Source organism: Notolabrus celidotus, chromosome 20 (genome assembly GCF_009762535.1).
Source record: "Notolabrus celidotus isolate fNotCel1 chromosome 20, fNotCel1.pri, whole genome shotgun sequence".
Classification (NCBI taxonomy): Eukaryota; Metazoa; Chordata; class Actinopteri; order Labriformes; family Labridae; genus Notolabrus; species Notolabrus celidotus.
In genome coordinates, this window is record NC_048291.1 from 15,154,135 (window position 1) to 15,170,404 (window position 16,270).

Here is a 16,270-nt window from a genome sequence, read left to right on the forward strand (position 1 = left end):
GCTTACTTTAATTCAAGCTTTCACAACATGCAGCATCCTGCACCACAACTTCTTTATGAAATGCGTTATTTGGTTACATGACTTGTTGCTGATAAACTGATATTAGGCAACTTCAGGCAAGTGGCCCTCGCAGTCCAGTCTAGCATATTCCCGCAAACGTCATCAGCATTTCTATTCGTTTTGGTTTCTGCCGCAGGTGATCAGGAGACTGGGAACGGCATTCTGAGGATCAAAGAGAGTAGTGATGTTAAGATGTCCAACAAGGTGGCAATAAAGTCAGCTGTGTCTTCTAACAGAAATCCTCACGTACCTTTGCAACCATCTGGGCCTGGCGACTCCCAACATATCACAAAGCTGGTTCCTGTGGTTCGTACGGTTACAAGGTCGCTCTCCCTGGAGGTGAAAACAGAATAAGGCAGCATGACACACACATACCAGAGGTACTGTACAAAGGTAAAGTATTAAAACTCAATCAGATAAGAGACTGACCAGTTAGGGTCCACTTAGCATGGGGTGACATCATCCAACACTTCAGGATCTATAACATCATCGTAGTACAGCAGCATCTCGTACATCTGGCTGCCGTGGTCTTCCTGATCTGTAGTTGAAGAAGGGAATAGCTTAGTTTCTCTTACTTGATCATGTAAGCAGTTATGTTATCTACTTAATACATTCTGTTGTTGGTACATTTTTTAGGACTTAAATGCTTGACCAACCAATCAACAGATACTGCCATTGAGTCTGGTTCTGCTCAAGGTTTCTGCCTGTTAAGGAAGTTTTTCCTTGCCACTGCAACTTGCTGAATGCTTCAAAGTGCTCTGCTCATGGTGGATTGAGATGAGATCAGACTGAGTCCTGTCTGTATGATGGACTGGATCTTATCCTGTCTTGATGTTGGGTCTTTGTTAATAATATAACAAAGTATGGTATGCAATTTTAGCATTCTGAAGAGTTTTTGAGAAGTGTGAATTTTGTACCAAAAAAGGACGCCTGTGTTCTGTAATGATGAGTGACAGACTGTCAGAATCTTGACACATGGCTGAGTATTCCTCTCTGCTGGACTTACAATTGGGAATGAATGGCAGAGCAGCATCAGCAGCTGGGACAGAACTTTCTTCCTCACTTCCCCCTGGAACTGGATCAGCCCACAACAGCTACAAAACACCAAACAACACAGTCAGCACAGATGGTGTTTTCTGCCTCAGTGCAGTATTAAATGTGCACTCAGTGAGTTGAAGACTTACACAGATATACAGGCCTGCAGCTTGGAAATATCTTTGGCCTTCTTGGACTCTTTGCAAAGAGTCAAAAGTTCCACACAGAACGGATGACTATGAAAACAGAAAAAAAAAACGTCAGCGTCTACAGGTATCACCCTTCTTTTTATAAAGCTGGAGGAATACTTACTTCTCTTGTGTGGTGAAGATTTCAAAGCAGCTGTTAGCGAGCATCTGATTGAGCATCTTAAGGAAAGGAATGGACACCCTGGAAAAAAGACAAAAACAAGCTGTCACAAATATCAGCTAACACAGCCCACAGTGGCAACACTCGCCTGTATGAGCGTGACACAGTCAGAAGGCTAGGCAAATAAACCGAAAAATAATTGAATCGGGCTAGATTTACTAAAAGATCATAATGCATTCAGAATAGTGAATAAAATGTAAACAAAGCTCAGCATCAAAGAGAATGAAGTACTGCAACCAGAGTGTGTGTAATAATAGAAGACCTAGCTACTGTGACATCCCAAATCGGATCAGGGACTCCTGATTTGAGGCTCTTTTAGAGCCAAACTTTACTTATTGCTATTCTGATATTAGGATACGAAATGACACATTACCATTGAAGCAGCAGAGTCAATAGTCAGATTAAGAAGCAACCAGTTTTAAGGTCTAATTGACTCTAAATGGGACAATAACCAACTAATTGACCATGTTGTTTTGAAGCCTGAAACTACTTTGGATATCATACCATATTGAGAAAATGCCTATTTTCTAAAGACTATTATACATCTGACTTCCTGTGCAAAAAGTGGAGTCAGTCCCTGCTGTAACTAGAAAGGGTCATGTTTTCTCAACGTACAGTATAGGGATGCTCCGATCGATCGGCCACCGATCATTATCGGCCAATTTATGTGAAAAAGTATGTGATCGGCGTATGCCGATCAATGCCTTTCATTGCCGATCATACTTTGCAGCCTGCAGCCTGCAGCCCGAAGAGGACCTGTGTGTAATGTGCCCCCTCCCCCTTTCCTTCACACTGCAGCAAACCACAACAAACATGTCTGCCGTGTGGAACTTTTATACAGTCTGTGAGAGTGATGTAAAGTTTGCATCCTGCAACACATGCGACGAAAAAATACCTCGCAGGGGAAGCACGTTAAAAAAGCCTCAACACAACCAATTTATAAGACATTTAAAGAGCAAACACTTGGTGGAGTATGGTGAGTTTTGAGGCTCACGGCAGTGGATGAAAGAAGACAGCCGGAGCATCATCAGTCAGACGGCAGCTAACACAGCCCACAGTGGCAACACTCGCCTGTATGAGCGTGACAGTCAGAAGGCTAGGCAAATAAACCGAAAAATAATTGATTTGGGCTAGATGAGCCTTTCTCAGTGGTGGAAGACACCGGTTCCGCCGACTGCTCTCTCACTTGGAGCCCCGCTACGTGCCACCGGGACGTAATAATTCATAGAGACGTAGCGCTGCCAGAGCTCCACCAGACAGTGTACTCTCACATCGAACGTCTCCCTAAAGAAGGAATCTCATTCTCTGTAAGTTTCACGAGTTCAAACATGGCATATTCAGAAAGACAAACTTGTGAGACATATTGTCTTTTATTTATTTGACTTTCTGCACTATTTAGCCTGTTGAGAGCCTTAATGTTTCCAATCTGTTAAAGATTGTTTTACTGATAGCAGGTACATTTAAGTGTCTTTCAGTTGTCCTTTTGACTGAATAGTTGCTGCATTGTGCCTGCAAGGGTTTTTTTTGTGTATTTTTTCTCTTGAAGAAGTAGTAAAAGACGTTTTTTTCTAAATTAAGGTGATTTTATAGTTCCTTTTTTCCCAGATGATGTAGCACTCACCATAACTAAATTGAAAAATGTACAGAAAATCCATGTGATCGGTATCGGTGATCGGCAGTGATCGGCACTCATGGCTGATCGGTATAGGAATCGGCAGCACAAAAACCTGATCGCAGCATCCCTGGTACAGTATGCTTGCAACAAATAAAACAAAAGTTAATTTGTTCAAGCATCTCAATTAATCCTTGAGATAAAGCCTACTTCATGTACTGGAGAGTATCATCAGGTAGGGGATGACAGCATGGTATGGTAACCTCTCTGTTCAGCTCATAACCAAACTCTCTGGCCTGGTGCAGACTGCCATGAAGGTCATTGGAAGGCTGGCAACCCTTCCCTACAGGCCATTATGAGCAGTTGGTTCTTGGGCAGGCTCAGAGAATACTTGTGGATCCATTGCACATCCTTTACTCTGAGTGTGAACTTTAACCGTCTGGAAGACGGTACAGAGTCCCCAAGTAAAAATTGAATCGTTTTAAAAACTCCTTTGTGCCAACCTCTATTAGAATTTTATTAAATAGTAAATAGCCTGTTACGGTTGGGGCAGTGTTATAGTGCTCTCTCTTTAAGAGTATGCTGTGTGATGTATGAATGTATATTATTTATTGTATTTTTCTTTTTTTTTCCTTTTTATTTATGTGTGTTCTTGTGTCATTGTGGTGATTTTTTTTTAAGAGCAGGTAACATGTTCAGCCCTGATGTCAAAGACAAATTTCACTACGGGGACAATAAAGGACATCGTATCGTAAGTCATTTCTCCAAGCACGTGTTTGGAGAAATGACGTGGAGTTAGAGAGACTGTCAGGTTAGAGCCTGACTCAAAAAACTCTTTCTATATGTATCATTTATTTATATTCAGTGTTTTTTCTTAGTTTATATCTTCTTTGATGACTGAATTTCCCTCCATGAAAAATAAAGTATTTCTGATTTCTGATCCGGGTACCTGTCGTTGCGGAGGTTGTCTCTGAGGACACTCAGCAAGGAATCTCCAAACTGTGAAAGTGCTTCACTGTCACGTTGAACCCCTCTCAGATAGTCGAACAACCACTGTGAAGAAAAGTGCACCTGAAAGAGAGCAGTAGAGAGGAACAGTTACCGTGGAGCAGGAGAAGCTGAGTGTTGTATTTACTGTAACACAACAACACAAAAAGGAGTCTTTCAGGAGATGGAACCATAAAACAGATGCAAAGGTGGAGTGAATTTAAACACATCTGACATGGCTCAAGTATTTTAACAATAAACAGTGTGATATTAAATGCATCAGTGTAAACTTGTGGGGCCGTGGAAAGATAAACTGCAGAACGGATGATTTCATCTGACTGCAGGAGCAACCTTGGCACTTGCGTCATAGCAACACAATGTACATGAGATAAACAAAGTTACATGGAAACCTTGTGTTTGGTTTATCATCCAAACTTCAATACAACACAAGTGTTTAAAAGTGTCTCTTTATGGTTACATTTTATGAAATGTACGGTGAACTACCTAGGGTTAAACTCATGTGATACATGTCCTCTTAAAAAGTTATTCTTCTCCGTTTTTAGAGTCTAACGGTTTTGCTCTTTGGCTCTGGTCTCTCTACATCCTGGCTGGCCTTCAGTGCAGCTCCTGGAAAGTTAGCGGATGCTTCATCTCTCTCTGGCCTGTGTGAATATGTGCCTGTGGTGTGAGAATGGTAATCTTGGCCGGTGTATCGATGCAGTGCTGGCTCCGTTTCCCGCATTCAACCCTGTACAAACATATCAGTCCGTCACGTCTCTGAGGCTAAAAGAGCAGGAGGTAAAAGCAAAACCAGAGCCAGATCGTCTCTGAGGGAATATGTTTACAGCCTCAACTGGCAGATGATTCCAACTTTACTGATTTCACTGCTGTTACAGGCGTTCAACTTATTTTTCTTTGACTATATCCACAAACAGTGAATGTTAAGAATAACCTAGCTATCATAAAACTTTGTGAGCAGGATCACTTACAAGTGATTGGTTTTAGCAGGTCAAACTAGAGGAGGAGGAGGAGGAGGAGGTGGAGGGAGAACTTGATAAGCCCCATTTAGGGGCCTCAGATGAGCCTCCTCAGTGATGGTGTGCGAGGGGTCAGAAGGGGAACTCAGCGGACACGCTTTAAAGCTGTTATTCAGCACTGGGTTAAAAAGCTGCAACTGATGGGAAAACACCACGAGGGAGCCAGAAGATCAATTCTCTCTGGATACATCTGGATCAATATTTCAAGCTCAGGAGGTCATCGCAGCGTTATCAGCAGGGACAGAGTGAAGATCAACAACACAACCTGATACCTGTCATTTAAGAATTCATAGAAAGTCAGATCCTCTGAAAACAGTAAGGCATTGTAGTCCAGAGGATGGACTACTTCAGACACACGGCTCCCCCTGTTGGCCGACTTTATTGTTGCAATAACAACAACCTAGAGCTGACTTTGTGATTACTGGCAGCAGGACTAACCACCATCCATCCATCCTATAAGTTCACCACTATTAGTCATTTTGAGGAGATCTATATTTACATGCCAGGAGTGAAAGGTTGAAACAACATAGTTAGGGGGAATAACATGCTGAAATCAATTACAGCTCTGACTAAACTTCATGCACACTGCATTTAAGCATCTATATTTTAACCTTCATTTCTTTTATGAACACCTCATTTGCAACCTTATGAGGTGAATGGATTATATATTTCTACTAAACCACTGGTGGGATTTAAAACATCTCTATTATAAATTCTCCCAGTTGTTTCATAATTTGATTATTTTTATTTTTATTTTGTTGTCTTTGAGTTTAAGACTCTAACTTAATTTTCTATCTGAACAAAATGATTTGCACGTGTGTGTGCTTATCACCAAGCGCTTATTGGGATGCTACCCTCTTATATTTCCTCCTTGCTGGTCTGGTCCTCTGGAGCACATCACACCAGGTCTAATGATAGGCCCAAGCTCCAGGTTCCTGGAATTCATTCTGAGCTTGGAAGATCTGCTTTTAGCTCTGCATCCTTAGTTGTAAACTTCTTCACCTCTGATTGCACCTGACTTTGTTTCAACATGACTTTTAAACTGTTGTCTGTTTCTAACTGATCATCTTTGTATGAGGTTATGTCTATGCTTCTTTTATAAGGTAATCGGTGAATAGACTTAACTTATATAGCGCTTTTCTAGTCTTTCTGACCACTCAAAGCGCTTTTACACTACTCGTCACATTCACCCATTCACTCACTGATGGTAGAGGCTGCTATATAGTAGGGACTAGAGCTGGGCGATATTGAGAAAGATGTTATCACGATAACTTTTTTCACATCAGTCAATATCAATAATTTTCACAATAAATTTCAAATCATTCTTTCATATCATTTTAAATGCAGATTTTTTTTTTCCTGTGTGAAAGTTGAAGAAACCAGACGGTTTGTGAGCTTGTCTCTGGGATTTAGTAGTCTAGTAAATAGCAAAAATATCTTAACTAATGAAGTTTAGTGGCCTTTCTTGTCAAGCCTGTTTTCACTCTACTTTGAGCTAGTAGGTTTTGCGTTTTCTTCAGTGTCTCTGTCGCACCTTTCAGCTGTGTTTACATTCCGCTCCAAACGTCTTATTGGCTGTTCCATGCCCACTTCTTCTTCTGTTTAGTGTTGGGTGGGAACTAGCTTTTCAGACACACTAGCGTCTCGTCCCTTTCCAGTGGTTGGGGGGTGTAATTACAGGTTCAAATATATCAAGGTTTTAATAAAAAATATCACGATAATTATCGTTATCGTTTTATCGCCCAGCCCTAGTAGGGACCATCATTAATAGCTAATCTCATTTGTACACGTTCAGACATCGCTGAACAACAGCGGGAGCAATTTGGGGTTCACTGTCTTGCTCAAGGACCTTCCTCCCTCTAAAATCTCCCTGCACATTCAAAACCTGCATGAATTTGCTGGATGCTGGATGCCCAGACTTGTTATGGTCTCAGCACATATTCTTACACCCTCTCTGCTTCTGCTCACTCAAAAAATATCTGCTCTCAGATTTCTGCTCTACTCAAAGTTGTTGTTTTTTTTGTAACAACCCCGTGCTGCATACAGAAATGATCCCTGCCTCACTGTGCAGGCATTTGCTTCACTTTCAGAGTGTCCCACATGCATGGTTTGCACAGTTAATCCACTTTCTGCATTATAGTGCCTCCTTTGATTTCTTTGTGTAAGCCTATATTTCAAGCACAAGCATTAATAATCTACATGTAAGTGGAAGCTTTGTGAGTCTGAGGGGAAGATTTGAGGGTAAATACTACAAATTCATGACCTGAGAATAGTCGTGCTATTAAACTGAAATACCACACTTGAATGAATATAGAAAAATTACAATTGAATTAGAATATCTGGTGACTGTAAAGCGTATGATTCATACCCATCAGGACTCTCAGGGACACTTGTGTTCTGTATGTAAGTGTCTGTGCATTTCTTTTAACTTGTCACCCATCTGTTTAATATTTTGATCTAATTTGACAATGTTCTATTCCTCCGATTAAAGATGACCTACCGTTGACTCTGTGATCCCTCCCACAGACACAGTAAGGCCCAGCAGGGTGTGGTGCTGATACTGAGGCAGTCTCAGCAGCTGGGTGATGTATTTGTAGGCTTGGGATGGAGCGTTCCAGTTCAGACTGGTTAAGGTGTCACTGGAAGAAAGCAAAAAAGCAGTCAGTAACTGTCAGAGCTTGTAGCAGCGCTGGCTGTGCAGCAGGTTCAGGATCGGGGTTACTCACACAGGGGAAAATGCTCAGCAGCTCCTCTCTGTGGGGGATGTGAGGTACTGCAGGTCTGTGCTGTGAAGGAGGCGGAGGAGGATGTTTCCAGCGTGGGCTCTGTAGCGGTCGATCTTCTCCTGCGGCTTGCTGGGCCAGGCAGCACATGGTAGGCTTCACGCTGAGATGCAGAGTCAGAGGAAAAAATACACGCCGAGTGGTTAGAAAGTCAGAAAGCCATGCAGGGATCAACATGTTGTCGTTGTTGATTAGACCAACTCAGCACTATTTTATCTACATCTTCCTTGACCAACATCCATTCATCCATTCATCCATTCACTTTCTTCTACACCTTTAAGCAGCATCCAGACATCCCTCTCACAAACATTCTCAGTTCCTTCTAGCAGATCCAAAGCATTTCAAGGACCAGATGACACTTCCCCAGGGTGTTTTGGATCCACCTTGGTGTTTCCTAAAACCTGGACATGCCCAAAAATACACTAGAAAATATGGGAAAAGGAGGCAGCCTGTCACGATGCTTAGTGGTTCTCAACTGATCTTTAGATTAACTTTACTCCACCCTGAGTTTGCTCCAGATCTGAAAAGCCCCTTTCACATATGCACTGCACTTCAGAAAAGTGTCCTTAATCAGCTGATTAGGAAATTATACAGATTTCACTGCCAGCGTCATGGTGCACAGGCTGTAAAATGTGTGCTTGAGTGAGTATGTAACACTGAAGTTTCATGGAGGGTAGCTGCCCTCCTTTCTGCCTGCCTGTATAATGCTTTTCTATTTTTATAGAAACAGTTGATACACCCAAAAACGTGCTGTATTCATAATGAAATAACAGTTGTCATTACAGACAAGTCCTCTTTCTCCTCCTACACACCCTACCCAGGTAACACCCCATCCGTCCACACCAAACTGAGCTTTTATGAACGTCTCAGACACGTTCATGTTGAAAGACCTGATTCTCCAGCAATTATCCAAAGTTCATACGTGACAACAGCTAGAGGCTGATTTCTACCTTGATTTCATCATTTTTTTCAACCAGTCACACAAATGTTTGATCCCGTCCCTCTACAGTCATTGCAAAACCTTGATGATCTGAGTTGGATTAATCTAGGCGCAGGTATTCTGGCCACACCTCGGGAGACAAAAGATGAAAAGGGCAATGAACAAACAACAAGTTTGACACCTTACGGTCTCCTGCTGGTGAAACGAGACACAGGGTGGATTTTTTTTTATAATTGTTAGACAAAGTAAGGACGGAACATGCTTAAAGAAAGTGCAGGAGTAAGTGTTAAACATAGTTTTTGTTTGCTACTCACAGCTCAGGTGAAAGGATCTCTGGAGCCCCGCTGGCCACCAATAAAGTCAAATCCATCAGACTGGTCATTGCTGCCTCTCTGACCCTGAGAACATGGCAGAAAGAATCAATACACACAGAGATTAACCTGGGTTATCATAATCTCAACAACCACCTTTATATACAGTATTTATCTTGAAGACAAACTTGACGATTGAGAAACAGGTACAAGCTCAAACATGAACCGACAAAAGGACGCATGCCACCATGTCGACAGCACAGAAGTGTCACTAGATTTGGCAGGTTTATTGCTATTGCTGCAGGGAGCAGTATGTTTGTGTGTCAGGTAATTCATTCAAAGTCAAACACAGGTGCACAGGCCTCAAGTTGAATCGTGGATTCATGACCTTTTGGCAAACATTTAAGGGAGAGTTATAAAAGATAAAATCTGTCACAATGAAAAAAACAGAAACAACTTTGTCCCCGTGTGTAAATGGAAAAAAATGGAGGTGAAGTGCAAAAGTTAAAAAACACAACAGGAGAGAGAAGGATGTCAAAGAATAAGGAAAAAAATATTCATGAGAAAGAGGGAGGGGAAGGAAGAGATTTCATGACAGTGTGAAAGAAGCAGCACATTCCATGTCGTGGGGCCAAGTGACAAGCCAGGTGACATTCCTGGCGGTAAGCATGGCCCCGGGCTACCAGTGACACGAGCAAACAGGGACATAAAAACACCAGAGGCCTCAGGCAATGCAGCGTTCCTTAACCCTGAGGGAAAATAAAAGTGTGTGTTTGTTAGCTGTGAGTGTTTTCTTGAGATAGTTAACTCACCAGGCCCCAACATCCCCTCTGCTGTCTGTTGTGTAGTCATTCATGCTGTTGAGCAGAGTGGTGTACACCTCGGTCACATTCTCAAAGCCAAGGGAAGAATCGGGGGAGCCGTGGGTGCAAACACCTGCCTTCTCACACACCCTGATGGAAGAGAAGAGGAAATCATAAATAAGACGCAAATGAGGGACCCGGGATGGGATGATGTGGATGACTTTTTGAAAATGTAATTTCAGGAAATGTGAAAAAGCTCCATTTAGAAATAGCTATTCATGTCATTCAGGTCTTGCAGGTATAGTCAGCCAAGTGTTTATTTTAGCATTACTGCCTACACAACAATGCTGAGGTAGCAGAAAGGAAGGAACATGAATAAAAAAATAGACCAGGAATTTTAGGGACAAAGTTCAAACCTTAAAACACACACACACAAAAAAAGAGATTTATTATTCATGGAGACTCACTGAGCCATGGCTTTGACTGCATCTCTCCTCGCCTCGGTAAAAGTTCCCTCCTTCTGGGTGACAGCGCACATCTGCTGAAGACCTTCAAGGATCTATCACAGAAACACAGACAAAACACGTTATAATACAGAGGAAGTGAGACGTGCAACGGCCAGAAAATGTGCACATCCTCCTCACCACCTGCTTCAGTTTGTTATGGATCATAAATCTTGGCAGACAGCCGAGAGCGAGCGCAGATCCGCAACGAGTGAGCATCTGACCGCTCTTCAGCCCTTCAATGTACTGAGACACCAGGACATCTACACAGGTGGAGACAAACACACAAGTAGAGTCGTATCATGCAGAGGTTACTTCTAATTCAGACATTAAGTCATAAAAAAATGAACTCACCCTGCATTTGTGTGTCAGCCTGGCCTGGTTCGGCCTGGTAGTACTCCTCACACAAAGCAGACAGGGCGGACAACCGCTGCGACCTGTGGACACATGAGCATAAAGATCAGCAAACACAAGTAAAAGGAAGGATTTTATGCTTTGATATCATAATGTGTTTTATTTTTGCATGGAAGGAAACATTTTTTAGAGTGGAATTAGCAGATTAAACTGAAGCATAGTTAAAAAACAAGAGACTGATCAAGCTTACCATAATGGCGTCCCTTACACCACCAGAAATGAATGAAGGTTCTTTATGGTGTCATCGATAAGAGACTGCCATCCAGCTGGAACACAGAGTCACAGGATTAGAGATTTGATTTAGGTATTGAATGATTAGAAACCGAGAAGATCTCACTGCAGCAGTTGAACTTACTGATAACAGGCTCGTTCTTAAAAGGCATTTTGGACAGGGACAGCTTCTCTATGAGGCTGAACACTGTGGAAAAGATCAAACTGATGACTTGTACTGAATTATAAGAAAATAGATACACTTTTCAATTCACTCATGTATAACAGCTTGTTCAACTCATTGTGAAAGCAGTTTTCTCATCTGCTTTTGAACTTACTTGCCGGCCTCATCAGCTCTCCTCCAAACCCCCTGTAGAAAACAAATTTTGTTAAAGAGCCAAAACACTTTCATGTTTGAACGACCCTGATAATAAAAAACTGTCCTACCTGTACTGTTTCCTGTCATGCAGCTGTAAGTATTATAACATTTGAACATTAGTAACATTGTGACAACAGTTATATTTCCCCATTTCTTGTTGACAACGTAAGATACACCTACCATCTGATGAATGTTTTTTAATGCATCCACACATTCTGAAGAATCATGTCCACAACAACCCTGTGGGGAAATAAAGGAGTCACTGTGTGAGACTTGTTTCTGCACACGATGACAGACTAGAAACAGAAGCACTGATTACATCAGAGAGTGGTTCAGCAATTTAACCAATGAGGCTCAATCTTCTGCTGATATTATGTGCCTCTATGTTCAGTTATACAGATAAGGATTCAGCACTCGTCTACTGATTACCAAAATATTGGCTGATAGGATGAATTTTCCTATGAGCAACAAATCCGCACTGTTGGAACTATGCAAACATTCTAAAAAAGCAGCTACATGGGATAGAAATGACTTTATTTTGTGGGGGAGGCTACACATGTATTTATGTGTATGGACTCTGCTCTGCTCAGCCGTGATGCAGTGCAGTAAGTCAATCAATCAATCAGACTTTATTTGTAAAGCACTTTTCATACAGCAATATTGTAACACATAGTGCTGTACATAAAAATAATAATGAAGTAGTAATGAAATAGAATCAATTAAATATATTGAATAAATTAAATCCATCCCCCCCACCCTAAACCCACAATCAATATACAAGATTAAGAACATGATATAAATAAAATTATAAATTAATTACTTAATCAATAAAGTTTCTGACGGACTGAGGGAACTCTATCATGACATCTTAATGAAGTAACACTAAAATAAAAAAGGAAAAATAAGATGTTTAAACTCAAGATAGGAAATTAAACTCCTGAAAATAAAATAAATTAATAGGATAATGAAAAATGAAAGGATTAATCCAGTAATAGAAACTAAGATACAACACTCAAAGTAAATACAGCAAAGTAACAGAATAAATTATTAAAATGCTGAGAGGTAATCCGTAAAAAAAAACCTGAATAAGATGATCAAATCAAATTGATAACTAATTAAATAATGAGATTATCCACAATAATCAATTAATAATAAATACAAATTAAAAAATAAAGTGAATAAATAATATATAATAATAATTTAAAATCAGACAGTGTATGACTTTTAAAATAGTCACAAATTTGAACTAGATAATAAGGAAATAAGGAAAGATTGAGTATGTGTAGCGACAGTGCTGACAACATTGTAAACAATGGAGCTGTACATGCCCAGATAGTTAAACTACAAGTCGGTATCGTTTTATGTTCTATAGAGAAAGTATTTACAGTAGTTCCTATCAGACAACATGTACGCTCCTTTGTACCACTAGTAAGTCAGAAGCTGTAAAGTACAAATAAATCTTTTCCTCACTGAATAACCAGACTAACTGTCTAAGCCCCTACCTGTTGGTCTGAAGGCCCAGTTTATACAGAGCATGCGTAATCTCAGCACATGCCAGGATGGCTCCATGTCGACCGTGGAGGTCGATGCCCACCGCCATGGGCAACAGCTGTGGCAACACTTAAAACGCCAAGAGGAAAAAAACATGATGTATCAAGTCAAGACCAATAATTACAGGTTTCATCTCTAACCATCATGCATTTCTCATGAGCACTCTACTTTCTCCACTGCCTGAGGAACAGGTAAGGTGACATTGTTTACCTGTTGATGCCATGTAATCAGGCGCTTGAGGCGTCAGGTTGTGGAGCGCTTTAGAGGAGAGCTCTCTTATCGCCCTGCAAAAAATACACAAAGACAAATACTGTGTAAAAGAAGTGACCTTAGGAATATTGTACCATCATATCTGGTGAGATTAATGAGATAAGAGCTACACGAGTACTTACACGTCCCAGTGGTTAATCTTCATGATGATCAGATGAATCTATCATTGCCTTGGTGTACTCCGGAAAACTGGCTACATAAACACTTTGAGGAAAAAGGGGGAAAGTTCAGCTGAAGAGCTCAGAAAGAAAATGAATTTTAACTAAGACATGATGATTACATAGTCATTAGAAAGTGGGGATGAATTCTATTTCAGAAATCTGACGTCAGTTTTTCAGTGTTTGGTGCAGCTTCATTTTAACTGCTTGAACGTTTGCTCTGCTGGTGATGACAATCCTGTCCTGAAAGAGCTGGAGGTGTTTAAATTACTTCTCTTATGTGCTACATGTGTGTACAAAGTGTGCACAGGTTCATCCCACTAAATGAAAAACACACTCTTCGCATACTAACACATTTTATGTAAGTTGTTTGGGGGATGAACACAGATACATGGGGAAAAGCAATGTGATGATGAAATGCACAAAAGGTTTCTAGAAGGCGCTAATTTGCAATCCTGTTCTAACACCTATTCAGGTCAAAACAGGTGAAGACATTCAGGTTACACGAGAGAGTGTATCAAGTTGACTGTATGTAGTTTACTGCATGTTTTATAGCAACCTGTTCTAAACTGTTTTTATGAGCTTATTTGGATGTGACATCAACAACAGTTATTTTTAAATAATCATTTGCAAAGACTAGTATTATTTGATTAAAGCTGAGTATTAAAATAAAGAAAATCAAGAAGAGGTGTTTTTTTTTAGTGCAACATAAAAAAAGTAAGACAACCTGTTGGAGTCATTAGTTAGTCCTTGCAAGCATTTGTTTGACACTCAGTCTTAAGAATCTGCAGCCTCACTTGGGTGTTGTGTGCATGGAAGTGTGGTCATACAGAACCTTATAAAATACAAATGTGTACAATGCACAGTTTCTTACCTAATGTTCAGATAGCACTTGTTGAGATTCCCCACAGCATAGTAATCTGCTGTCGTTAAGATGTCCTATGCCATGAGGAAATGTCCCCTGTTGTGACAGAAGCAAACAACAACAATATGTGAGACATTTCCAGAACACTGATTAACAAAGTCACTGCAGGTTCATTCAAAAGATCTGAAGACATGTCTAATAAGTTATTTGTTCCCAATTGAAATATGAGGCCATGACATTAATAGACATTAATGTTAATAAATCAAATCTTTGTCTGTGGTTTGTTGCCTTACTTGGTGACTTTTCTTGGCTTAAAACTCTTTTGCTAACAAGGCAAGTTTGAGCAAGGCCCAGAGATTTGGCAGCTTATAAACTTCAAATCACAGTAATTCTGTTAGTCATTAAACACATGTCGCCAATACTGCGGTCACAACCTGTCTTCCTACATTTTCCTGGAAGGCAGCCTAGGACAAAATGAGACATTAAAATTAGCATCTGTCATGTAATTGTACATCTTTATTCCAATAATCACAGGACGTTGACCGAGGAACTTACAGAGGCAGCTCTGCGGCAGTTGACATTTCGGTCAAAGACGGTTGCAATGAGCAGAGCGCTGTAGAGAGAAATATAAAGTCTGAGTAGAGTTTGATCATTTAATGTGATGTTACTGAGTGTAAAAGAAAAAGGAGTTACCTCACTGACAATTGTAAGAATAGAACTCCATTTTTAAACCTGTTCACTATTAGCCCATTTTGCTTGTCTCGATGTGGTCTCTTTAACCGCAAAAAACACACCCAAAAGTTGTCTTTTCGATATTTTAAGGGTGTTAATGTAAAGATAATTATAAGTGGTAAAGACACACAAAACAAAGCAGTTACCCCTGACATTTTTCAGTAAACAAATACTGAAAGGTGATCTTAAATGTAACACTGACATGACCTAAAACAGAAAAAGGCTATTCAGCTAAAAATGTCTTTGCAGCACGTTGTAGCGTGACAGAAATCCTGGGCGCTTACTGTCACTTTAAATTGTCTGTGGGTTTTAATTGAGCAACAGACTGTCCAACAGGTCCGTCTTTGGAAAAAATCTCAGGTCAGGGTCAGTCAATACAAAAAAATACAGGAAAAAAAAATCACACTACAAAGGGAAGTTCATAAAGAGTTCATTTATAATCAAGCATTAGTAACTTGAATTCAGGACAAAACAAGTCAAAAACAAATCAAATCAAGATTTCAATGTCCAACAACAGTCTTAAACCAAAAATGAAACACATTGTCATGTACTTATTATTGCCACACGTCTCTTATCAAGATATTTGCCGAGTTTACCAGTAACATAACCTATACAATGCATCAGCCCTTTTCATAATTTGTTGTGAATAATTACTCCAATTAAAATAACGTCAACGGCTGGATTGAATCACCCCTATAGAACTGATTATGTTTGCGGTGCATGGGTTCCTGGCACAGCACATAAAAGCAGCCACAGTATGATTAAGCATGACTCCTTTTAAATACTGGAAGCTGTGTCTGATCCTTTTTGACCTCAGCCTCTCTCCACCCTGTACTGCCTCTACAGGTCTCAGAGAGGGTGAGTGTGTGAATGCTGGTTGTTAACGTAGTGGCCCATCCTGCTCGTACATCATAGTGACACTCTAAGACTCACTGCTGTCTGCCTTGTTTGCTTTCCTCTCTGTTCCTTGCCTGTATAACATCAAAATACAGGTCTTGAGCCTTGTAACTGCCCCAGTTCAGTTTTACTATCTGCCCTGCCCTAAAGGACTGGATACAAAAACAGGCCTGGCTGCACTCTGTATAAAATGCCCTGGGGGAGTTTCTGAGTTATATCTGAAGCTGCTCCATCTAATAGGCAAACAGTGTAACTGTAACTTGTGCAAGTGTGTGAGTGCCCCCAAGTCACTAAGTTCCACACTGAGAAAGTGAGTTTCTGTCAGTGTCATCAGGCTGTGATGAAAAGAGCAGG

General features: G+C 40.6%; 1 protein-coding gene across 1 annotated transcript in view; it reads right to left on the reverse strand.

Moving 5' to 3' along the window:
- Positions 1-200: 200 nt before the first annotated feature.
- tbcd (tubulin folding cofactor D) overlaps positions 201-16,270 on the reverse strand; it is a 30,410-nt gene continuing 14,340 nt past the window's right edge. The window contains 33 exon segments of the mRNA XM_034711447.1: positions 201-222; positions 311-368; positions 371-393; positions 490-583; positions 586-598; positions 1,067-1,154; positions 1,245-1,331; positions 1,408-1,485; positions 4,026-4,147; positions 7,601-7,740; positions 7,829-7,882; positions 7,885-7,945; positions 7,947-7,986; positions 9,138-9,221; positions 9,947-10,087; positions 10,405-10,496; positions 10,585-10,703; positions 10,795-10,877; positions 11,025-11,076; positions 11,079-11,120; positions 11,210-11,272; positions 11,403-11,434; positions 11,512-11,534; positions 11,624-11,667; positions 11,670-11,683; positions 12,946-13,063; positions 13,205-13,278; positions 13,387-13,421; positions 13,423-13,468; positions 14,297-14,361; positions 14,363-14,383; positions 14,722-14,751; positions 14,843-14,900. Of these exon segments, the coding sequence (XP_034567338.1) occupies positions 201-222; positions 311-368; positions 371-393; positions 490-583; positions 586-598; positions 1,067-1,154; positions 1,245-1,331; positions 1,408-1,485; positions 4,026-4,147; positions 7,601-7,740; positions 7,829-7,882; positions 7,885-7,945; positions 7,947-7,986; positions 9,138-9,221; positions 9,947-10,087; positions 10,405-10,496; positions 10,585-10,703; positions 10,795-10,877; positions 11,025-11,076; positions 11,079-11,120; positions 11,210-11,272; positions 11,403-11,434; positions 11,512-11,534; positions 11,624-11,667; positions 11,670-11,683; positions 12,946-13,063; positions 13,205-13,278; positions 13,387-13,421; positions 13,423-13,468; positions 14,297-14,361; positions 14,363-14,383; positions 14,722-14,751; positions 14,843-14,900 (2,116 nt within the window).